The sequence below is a fragment of the Hyla sarda genome, chromosome 8 (genome assembly GCF_029499605.1).
Source record: "Hyla sarda isolate aHylSar1 chromosome 8, aHylSar1.hap1, whole genome shotgun sequence".
Lineage (NCBI taxonomy): Eukaryota > Metazoa > Chordata > Amphibia > Anura > Hylidae > Hyla > Hyla sarda.
The window spans coordinates 199,592,451-199,603,454 of NC_079196.1; the positions used below are offsets into that span (position 1 = coordinate 199,592,451).

Consider the following 11,004-nt stretch of genomic DNA (forward strand, 5'->3'; position numbering starts at 1 on the left):
AATCCTCTCTATTTGGTAGAAGCCTCCAGCATTTAGGTAGGGAATCCCCTCTATTTGGTAGAAGCCTCCAGCAGTTAGGTAGGGAATCCCCTCTTATTTGGCAGAAGACTCCAGCAGTTAGGTAGGGAATCCCCTCTATTTGGTAGAAGCCTCCAGCAGTTAGGTAGGGGATTCCCCTCTATTTGGTAGAAGCCTCCAGCAGTTAGGTAGGGGATTCCCCTCTATTTGGTAGAAGCCTCCAGCAGTTAGGTAGGGGATTCCCCTCTATTTGGTAGAAGCCTCCAGCAGTTAGGTAGGGATTACACTCTATTAGGTAGAAGCCTCCAGTAGTTAGGTAGTAAGGTAGGTAGAAAACCTCCTATTAGGTACATGCTCAAAAATTCCCTTCCAAAAGCAAATAGTAAAAGTCCCACTCACCTTCCTATTGCTGGACGGTATGACCAAAATTGCATATCATGGTATTTTTGTAAGTTATGGCGGTTCCACGGTATTTAACGGTATTTCCCCCCTGCTGAGGTACTAATCATATGTGACCCCTGGGCTTTTAGCGCTTGCAAGGGGAGGTGACAGCTTACCGCAGCCTGCATTTCATTCATTTAAAGTGCCGGCGGCCCGCATCTCATTCATTTAAAGGGCCGTGGCCCGCATCTCAATAATTTAAAGCGCCGCAGCCGCAACTCATTAATTTAATACGCCACCGCAACTCATCTGTGGCTGATAATTCATTCATTCGAGGGGGGGAGGGGCCCGACCGGTTTTGCGGTATGGGAAAACTTCACATCGTACAGAAAAAACATACCGGTATTCGGTATGAACTGGTATACCGCCCAGCACTACACCTTCCCTCTGCTCCCACCCTGAGACCGCTGTTTCCTTCGCTCTGTTAGGCCGGGTTCACGCTACGGATTTTCCAACCGGAATACTGCTCAGGAATTTCGGTCGGAAATTCCGCAGCATGAAGCTCACCATGCAGGTTAATGGGTTTTCGTGAACCCATTCACATGGCAGAATTTTCCAACAGGAATTGTTGATCAAAAAATTCTGGCAGAACATTTAACCTGCTCAATGTTCTTACAGAATCCACTCCGCAGACATTTCCATCTGTGTTTACAGCAATGTCTGCACAGTCCTAGTCTCCAGTCAGCGCTTACCTCACTCATAAGCTCTTTCTATACCAGTGTTTCCCAACCAGGGTGCCTCCAGCTATTGCAAAACTACAACTCCTAGCATGCCCGGACAGCCAAAGGCTGTCCGGGCATGCTGGGAGTTGTAGTTTTGCAACAGCTGGAGGCACCCTGGTTGGGAAACACTGACCTAGTTGGAGATTACCCTGGCAGTACCCCCATGCCGGTCACTTTGTCAATGTTAAAGGGGTACTCCAGTGGAAGGAAAAAATTTCATATCAACTGGCTCCAGAAAGCTAAACAGATTTGTAAATTACTTTTTATTTAAAAAATGTAATCCTTCCAGTACTTATTAGCTGCTGTTTGCTGCAGAGGAAGTTGTATGGTTCTTTTCTTTCTGACCACAGTGCTCTCTGCTGACACCTCTGTCCATGTCAGGAACTGTCCGGAGCAGGAGAGGTTTGCTATGGGGCTTTGGTCCTGCTCTGGACAGTTCCTGACATAAACAGATGTGTCAGCAGAGAGCACTGTGATCTTACTCAACTTCCTGTGCAGCATACAGCAGATAAGTACTGGAAGGATTAAGATTATTTTATAGAAGTAGTTTACGAATCTGTTTACTTTCTGGCACCAGTTGATTTGAATATTTTTTTTTTTTTCCACCGGAGTGCCCCTTTAATGTATTAATGTCTCCTATGGTTATCATCCCAGAGTCATTTGCAAGAGGCGAGTGAACTTTTTTGTCACCTCAGTGACGGGGACAGTACGGACGCGTTACCTTTATTCTGCTGACGCGGTTGTCCGTCTGGTGTGGAATAATCTGTGTTGTGCGCAGCTGAACTAACCGTTCGTATCCCTGTCCCCTATAGAAGTGGAAGAGCTGGGGATGGAGGCGGATGGACAGAAGGTACAGCTGAGCTGTGAAGAAAGTGGAGATGGAGATCCTCAGGCTTCTCAGGACAGCAGCTCGACACAAGCGGAAGCGGACGGCGCCGTCAGTAACGGAGGGGACTCTGAGTCAGACAAAGAGCTTGTAGAGTTTAAGATCATTTGGAATAAGAACAAGTATGATGTAAAGCTTCCATTGGATAGTACAGGAGCAAGCCTTAAACAGAAGATTCATACCCTCACAGGTGAGTCCTGACACACATTCATGGGATAGACCACTTTAAAGGGGAACGCTGGAGTCCACAAGAGGGGGTATTCCAGGAAAAAACATTTATATATATAAATATATATATATATATATATATATATATATATATATATATATCTCAACTGCTCCAGTATTAAAAAAAAAAAAAATGTACCCTTCCAGTACTTTTTAGCAGCTGTATACTACAGAGAAAATTCTTTTCTTTTTGAATTTCTTTTTTGTCTTGTCGACAGTGCTCTCTGCTGACACCTCTGTCCGTGTCAGGAACTGTCCAGAGCAGGAGAAAATCCCCATAGCAAACCTATGCTACTCTGGACAGTTCCTGACACGGACAGAGGTGTCAGCAGAGAGCACTGTGGACAAGACAAAAAAGAAATTCATAAAGAAGAATTCCTTCTGTGGCATACAGCTGCTAAAAAGTACTGGAAGGGTAAAGATTTTTTAATAGAAGTACTTTACCAGTTGATTTAAAAAAAATAAAAAATGTTTTCCACCCGAGTACCCCTTTCCAAAGGATAGGGGATAAGATGCCTGATCGCGGGGGTCCCGCCGATGGGGACCCCCCTCATCTTGCACGCAGCACCCCGTTAGAATCAGACCCCGGAGCACGTTCGCTCCGGGTCTGATTACTGGTGATCACGGGGGCCGGAGCATTGTGACGTCACGCTCCGCCCCCTGAATGCAAGCCTATGGGAGGGGGCGTGACAGCCCCTGTGATCGCCAGTAATCAGACCCGGAGCGAACGTGCTCCGGGGTCTGATTCTAACTGGGTGCTGCATGCCAGATCACAGGGGTCCCCAGCGGCTGGACCCCCGCGATCAGGCATCTTATCCCCTATCCTTTGGATAGGGGATAAGATGTCTTAGCGCCGGAGTACCCCTTTAATCCTTCCAGTAGTTATCAGCTGCTGCAGTTCAGTTGTTCTTTTCTTTCTGACAAGTGTTCTCTGCTGACACCTCTGCTTGTCTCAGGAACTGTCCAGAATAGAAGCAAAACCCCATAGAAAATCTCTCCTGCTCTGGACAGTTCCTGACATGGACAGAGGTGTCAGCAGAGAGCACTGTGGTCAGAAAGAAAAGAACAACTCAACTTCAGCAGTTGATAACTACTGGAAGGATTAAGATTTTTTAATAGAAGTAATATACAAATTTGTTTAACTTTCTGGAGCCAGTTGATAGGAAGAAAAAAAGTTTTTTCATGGAATACCCCTTTAAACACTATTAGGGCATGATGTCAATTGTCACCCCGGAGAGTTCATTGGCGTGGTGCACACTCATTCACTGCCTATGGGACTTAGCTCAGAGTTCAGTGCTTGGCAATGAATACCCCTTTAATAGGGATGTCCGGAGTACAAGCACTGATTAATTAAAAAAAAAATATTTACTAGTACCAATTTCCAATACTTTTCTTATGTCATGTGACAGCAGAGGCTGCCCCTTCTCCCTTACCCTATGAATGCTCCTTTAACGAAATGTTTTGCAGCTCGATCATAGAATTGTGAAGAGGCTACAGCCTAAAGTGCGAACTCGCGTAAGACCCTGGCGCCGACTCTCGCACTACACCTGTGATGCCGGTGGCACGCAGGGGCATTTGCAGGTCAGCTTAAAGGGCTTATACAGGAATAGAAAAACACAACTACTTTCTTACAAAAAACCGCTCCCCGTCTGTCTCCAGGTTGGGTGTGGTTCTGCAGCTCAGTTCCATTAAAGGGGTACTCCACTGAAAAACATTTTTTGTTAAATCAACTGATGCCAGAAAGTTAAACAGATTTGTAAATCACTTCTATTGAAAAAAATCTTAATCCTTCCAGTATTTATCAGCTGCTGTTATGATCCACAAGAAGTTCTTTTCTTTTTGAATTTCCTTTCTGTCTGACCACAGTGCTCTCTGCTGACACCTCTGTCCATTTTAGGAACTGTCCAGAGCAGGATAGGTTTTCTATGGGAATTTGCTCCTACTCTGGACAGTTCCTAAAATGGACAGAGATGTCAGCAGAGAGCACTGGGGTCAGGCAGAAAGGAAATTCAAAAAGAAAAGAACTTCCTGTGGATCATAACAGCAGCTGATAAGTACTGGAAGGATTAAGATTTTTTAATAGAAGTAATTTACAAATTTGTTTAACTTTCTGGCACCAGTTGATAAAAAAAAATAAAAGTTTCCAGTGGAGTACCCCTTTAAAGTGAATGGAGCCAAATTGTAAAACCACGCCAAACTTGGAGACAGACGTGGAGCTGTTTTTGAAAGAAATTATCTGGTTTTTTTTCTATTCCTGGATAATCCCTTTAAGAAATGCAGCATAACCATCACCTCTCACTTGCATATCGGTGAGCTTAGCTGTCCAGCCCTCTCCTGAGTCCCTCACCAATAAAATCCGAATGAGATGAGCTGCTTCGCTGGGTGCGAGTGAACTCTGATTAATGAAAGGTAATATTAATTAAAATTTAATAAAAGCCCTTATTCCTTATAAAAAAAAATAAATAAAAAAAAAGTAAAATGTAAATTGCAGTACATAAGGGACAGGGTCTAAGCATTAATGCAGCATGTCCAATGCATTTTGATTTAAATATGACTATGCCCCTCCCCTTCATGACATTGGCAAGAAGAAGTGGAGCACAGATTACATTAAAGGGGTATTCCAGGCCAAAACTTTTTTTTATATATCAACTGACTCCGGAAAGTTAAACAGATTTGTAAATTACTTCTATTAAGAAAATCTTAATCCTTCCAATAGTTATTAGCTTCTGAAGTTGAGTTGTTGTTTTCTGTCTAACTGCTCTCTGATGACTCACGTCCCGGGAGCTGTGCAGTTCCTATGGGGATATTTTCCCATTATGCACAGCTCCCGAGACATGACATCATCATTGAGCAGTTAGACAGAAAATTTCAGAAGCTAATAACTATTGGAAGGATTAAGATTTTTTTTAATAGAAATAATTTACAAATCTGTTTAACTTTCCAGAGCCAGTTGATATATATATATAAAAAAAAAGGTTTTGCCTGGAATACCCCTTTAACATAAATGCCCCACTGAAAAAATTAAAATCAGTTTACCCCGTTGCTGTTAACCCTCCTTTTACTAAGTCTTACACTGCTGTAGTCAGGTACAACACACAATAATGACACCGTCTGTTTCCTTTGTTCTTTCAGGTCTTCCACCAGCTATGCAGAAAGTTATGTTTAAGGGGCTTCTCCCCGAGGACAAGACACTACGGGAAATCAAAGTCACCAATGGAGCAAAGGTTATGGTAGTAGGTTCCACCATCAATGACGTACTGGCTGTTACCACCCCCAAAGAGACCGTCCAGCAAGAGGTGATGGAAGAGGAAACCAAGAAGGAGCCGCTGTGCAGGCAGAAGGTAAGGGCAAGAGCTGGGGTGCCTACTCCTCATGCATTCTATCTAGGAAAAGTATCAGCAGTTAGTGGTAAACTTCTTCCAAAGACCACCCCTTGTCTAGATTATGTTTTTTTTTTTTTTCTTAGTGATTTATATTCCGTTTTTCGTCTTAGATATTTCATTTTTCTATTTTATATTTAAGCAACACAGAAAGGTACTGGACAAAGGCAAACCGGAAGATGTCATGCCATCCCTTAAAGGTGTGCAGGTAAGAAACAACCTTTATTTTTTTTTTTTTTTTTGGGTGGCACCTGAGAACAGACACTTGGTAGGCTGAGCCTGATAGATATTGCTGGTTTTAAAGGGGTCCTCCAGGACTTAAAAATGTATCCCCTATCCACAGGATGGTGGATAAGCATCTGATCACCAAGGGACTGACTTCTGGGACCCACAGTGATCTCCAAGACGGGGGCCCTGTCACTCCCTGTGCATGTTGTGGTGTGTCGACCCGCGCTCCTTGCATTCTCGGCGGAGCCAAATGGAAAGGAAGGTCCAGCTCTCGGGTCACTTGCTGTTATAACGTAGCTCTTACTGACTAATATTTAAAACGTGGAGAAAAGAAACACAAACACCAAATTTCATTAAAAAAGAGCACTCCGGTGCGTTTCGAGCTTCAAACTAGCTATTTTGAAGCTCAAAACGCGTTTTTTATGCACGTTGGTGTTTTTGTTTTTCCATGTTTTTAATAGGAGTCAGTAAAAGCTACATTATAACAGCAAGTCACCTGAGAGCTCGACCTTCCTTTCCATTTGGCTACTGCATACGGGAAGCGGCCCGCACAGTCCGGCAACTTCAATACAGCCGAAGTCCTTCTGCAACGTGTGCACAGTGGGTGGTGAGCTGAGCGCCATTTTTCTTTTTACATAATTTTCAATGGCGTGCCTGAGTGCAGCGCTCGTGCACCTCTGCCCATCCTATAGAGCAGTGTTTCCCAACCAGGGTGCCTCCAGCTGTTGCAAAACTAAAACTCCCAGCATGCCCAGACAGCCTTCGGCTGTCTGGGCATGCTGGGAGTTGTAGTTTTGCAACAGCTGGAGGCACCCTGGTTGGGAAACACTGCTATAGAGAATGCATGCCGACACGCCGCTCCATGCGCAGGGAGGAATAGGGCCCCATTCTGGAGATTGCGGGGGGGTCCCACAAGTCAGACTTCCCACAGACAAATTATTTTCCCCTATCCTGTGTATAGGGGATACGTTTTAAAATACTGGAGTACACATTAATGCAAACATTGCCAATGTGACCTGTTAATTGGGTTGTTCGGTAATGACCGCTCCTGTGCATGTGCCTTTTTAAGACTTATGAACATAATTGAGGCGAGGGGGGGGGGGGGGTCCTCTGCTCTGGATCACCCACTAAGCGTTGGAACCGAATCTTCACATGGTGCCGAAGATGTCTTACCATTCATGTGTATCTATTACAGGAAAGACTTCCAACTACTCCTATATCTGGTATGTACAATAAATCTGGAGGGAAAGTCAGACTGACATTTAAACTGGAGCAAGACCAGCTATGGATTGGTACAAAAGGTAAGTAGTGAGGAGCCAGAGACTTACGTAACAAGTAGATGGACGATTTGATAGAACTATGCGGTCTGTGTAGCAGGGCTAAAGTGACGAGGTCCTGTTGTTTCTGTGCGTCTATAGAAAATTATTCAGTCCTTTTTGTTAAAGTGCTTTTATTGTACAGATGTAATAAAACAAAACTAAAAATATGAAATATTAAATAAATAATAAAAACAAGACGTTATAGGACTACGATGAAAATTAAAATGTTTTGGCTCTTAATGAAGTGATAAAGAAGCGGGGGGAAAAATCCCTTCAAGGCCTAATATAGCTGCATCTTTAATCCCTCAAAGGAGAAGTCCGAGATATAAAAACGTATCCCCTATTTTTAGGATAGGGGATAAGTGTCAGATGGTGGTCCGGCCGCGGGAGGGTTTCTTTTTAACGCAGTGCCACTTTATGGTAAAACTGTCATGTTCTCTTTACTCTGTGGATAAATGTGATTTAAACAATACCCATGTTTACTTGCTTTTCTATTATTAAATTGCGTAACTTCCCAGCTTCGGCTACTTCCGGCTTTTCTGCCCATCTCTGGCAGCCACAAACTGTCTAGAGGTGGCCGAAAAAAGCCAATTGAGGAGAAGTGACAAGCCCTTTTAACGGTGCCCTTACACCTTTGACAGCTGTGGGCCAAACATTTGGTCAGCTGACCATTATCTCTCCTGTTTACCCTATATTTATGAATGTTGGACTTAGCCGAGAAGCATGCGTTCTAAATTGAGAGAATGAGAGGTAAGCTGCTGCCAGACAGCTCTGGCGACAGCTTACCTCTTTAATTGGGCACTATTATTAAAACAAATTTTTGCTATTGCACTGCTTATGGTAAATAAAAAATCTTTCTAATGTACTGTAAAAAAATTCTATGTTTTATTTGTGTTTAAAAAAGCTGCCACTAGGTGTCTCCCTACTTGTCCAGAGCACATTTCCCCCCCATCTCTTGCACAGACTTTGGACTCCTGCTGGCCTGGCAGAAGTCCAAAATCAGGAAATGCTGTCTGGAATGCTGAGGGGTGTGGGAGGTGTAGCCTTAGCCAATTATAGCTCTTCTCACACTGAACTACTCTGGGCTGTGTGTAGCAGAGTGAGGGAGGAAGTTCTCCCCTGTAGGGCTTCAGATGATGTCACGCCTGCTGGGGAACGCCCCTTCCCAGTCTGTGAATCTGACTGAGACTGAGCAGAAAATACAGAGCGATATCAAGGTAGAAAACTAAAAAATGATAAAAATAAAGGCAGGGGGTGGTTTATCATGATGGGGGCAGTGAACTGGGAGGATTATAAAATTTAAGAAGATCATGAGGGGTACTCTTTAAAACCATAAGGTTTGGGCATTTGAAGATGGGTAGCTGGTCCTGACAAAATTGGTGAGTTTCCCTGACTTTTTCAATAATGTGTATGGGGAGGGGAGATTTGGCCTACTGTACATTGCCGATATAGGGAAATGTGGTATTACACTGTAGTTTTCAGATAAGTGTAATATAGGGGTCTCAAACTGTAGCCCTCCAGATGTTGCAAAACCTCCACTCCCAGCATGCCCGGGCAGCCATTGGCCACTATTTGAGACCACTGGTGTAATACACAGACAAACTGGAATTGGAGTGATCCGTGCTGCTGTGGGTCAGGGAGCAGGAACTGTATTTTCGGTTATGACGACGCTGTGTGCAAAGAATTGTGACTTAATTTTATGGTTTTGTTCACACAGAAAGAACAGAAAAAATTCCCATGGGTTCCATAAAAAATGTACTCTCCGAACCAATTGAAGAACATGATGACTATCATATGATGGTAAGGGTCCTTGCACCTCCCTGCCATTAACAGGGAACCTGTCATGTTGAACTTGGAGTGCGATCTGGAGCTGAGCAGAATGACAATTGTCGCGTTTCATAAGTGTAGCTGGGTCATGTGATTACCTGTCCGACCCACAGAAAATCACTGGGCTTAAAGGAGATATCCATTGAAAATTAACGTATCCCCTATCTACACTATAGGGGATAAGTAACTGATTGCAGGGGATCCAACCACTGGGACCCCCCGCGATCCCCTGAACGGGCCCCAGCAGGAGCGCGTGCTGCAGGTGGCACATGCTCCATTCATTTCTATGGTTGTGCCAAAAAAGACCCGAGTACAGCACTCGGGCATTATCGGCGCTCCCATAGAAATGTAGGGATCAGGGGTCCCATCCCGATCAGCTACCTCTACCACAGTTCTGCAAATCATGGTAAAAATGTGTATTTCTACCGCAGCTTCAGAAAATTGCAGCGGAAACCAAAATGCAGTAAAAATTCAATGTGCAAACACTGTAAAGACTTAAAGTCTAGACAATAGTTCTTAAAAAAAGAATGAAAAAGTGACTTAAACCTGCACATGATGTGAAAAGACCACAACCGACTTATGAGTCAAATGAGTTCACCACGGTGACCTCCTGCACCAGCAGTCTAATTAGATGATTAGGTGCAGTGATCAAACACCACATCCCCTCTCTCTGCAAAGGCAGAGGATATATAGGAAATGTAGGCAGTATTACAGAACCACTTCAGTGATGAACTTGGAGCCTATCCCAAGCCTGCCACCTGAGCTAAAATAGGTAAGACATACACAAGAACCGCTATGTTATTCTTTAAAAGCCTGTGCTACATTATGTAATTTTTTTTACATTTGCAGAGTACTTGTTTGATATAATGTTGTCTGTTCTCATTCCTCTTTCTCCCACACTGAATTTTCGTTTCTTATTGGCAGGCATTTCAGCTGGGTCCTACTGAAGCATCTTACTACTGGGTATACTGGGTTCCAGCACAGTATGTGGATGCCATAAAGGACACAGTGTTAGGGAAATGGCAGTATTTTTGAAGTTACGCTCACCTCTGGCACAGGACACGAGACAGTGGGAGGAGCCAACCTACAGCCACAACTTTTCTCACCCTGCATCCTCAACACCCATACCCCGGTCCTGCAATTCAATCCTTTTCTCCACTGCTCCTCGGAAAGTTACAGGGGTGGAACTTTTGCTGTTGCAAAACATCCTGTGGGACAGAGAAGGCTTATTTTATAGGAGCCAGAGGTGACCGATCCAAAAATAGTTTACATTTTAACTCTTGCACGTTGCAGGATCCCACCTGTAGCTGCGTCAGCCATATATCCAAGTCAATAAAGCAAACCCCACCTTTTTTTTACCACCTTTTAAATCCTCGTTCTGCTAGGGAGACTTGTATGGAACCCCAATATATATAGCTCTTCCAGAGCAGCCTCGAGGGGAGTATTGGATAATTTGATGCTGACAACCTGCAAAACTTGGAACACCGCCCCCTGCAGATGCCACATCTTCACTGCATGCAGGGACCCCTTCAGGACACACCAAGAAACCCAGCTGGGAGCAAATTTTCCATAAATTGTCTTTATATTTAGTATCTGCCACCGCAGTCATGGAGGGATGTCAACCTGCTTAATTGTTCTTAGTTTTTTCAGGATTTTGATTTTTTTTTTTTGTTTGTTTTTTTGTTTTCTTTTGGTTTCTTAATATAGAAAAAAAATTAAATGGATGCAGGAAAGGCTGCACTGTAAAAAATGTCTGTGTTCATGTCTAACTGTTTATAATGCAGAACTACATTGTAAGTCCTATGCATGTGTGTGTGTGTGTGTATATGTGTGTGTGTATATGTATATATATATATATATATATATATATATATATATATATATATACACACACACACACACACACACGGGATTCTAAAATATAAAACACTGCAGGGGGTCTCAGCAGTCGGTCT

General features: G+C 43.6%; 1 protein-coding gene across 4 annotated transcripts in view; it reads left to right on the top strand.

Annotated features, from left to right (window-relative positions):
• UBFD1 (ubiquitin family domain containing 1) overlaps positions 1-10,784 on the top strand; it is a 22,925-nt gene extending 12,141 nt beyond the window's left edge. For all 4 annotated transcript variants that reach the window (XM_056534610.1, XM_056534608.1, XM_056534611.1 and 1 more), the window contains exons 2-7: positions 1,994-2,257; positions 5,428-5,636; positions 5,818-5,883; positions 7,099-7,204; positions 8,940-9,022; positions 9,974-10,784. In XM_056534610.1, coding sequence (XP_056390585.1) covers positions 2,011-2,257; positions 5,428-5,636; positions 5,818-5,883; positions 7,099-7,204; positions 8,940-9,022; positions 9,974-10,084 — 822 coding nt within the window. In that variant the 5' untranslated portion in view covers positions 1,994-2,010 and the 3' untranslated portion in view covers positions 10,085-10,784. The remainder of the gene's footprint in view (positions 1-1,993; positions 2,258-5,427; positions 5,637-5,817; positions 5,884-7,098; positions 7,205-8,939; positions 9,023-9,973) is intronic.
• The last annotated feature ends 220 nt before the right edge of the window (positions 10,785-11,004 follow it).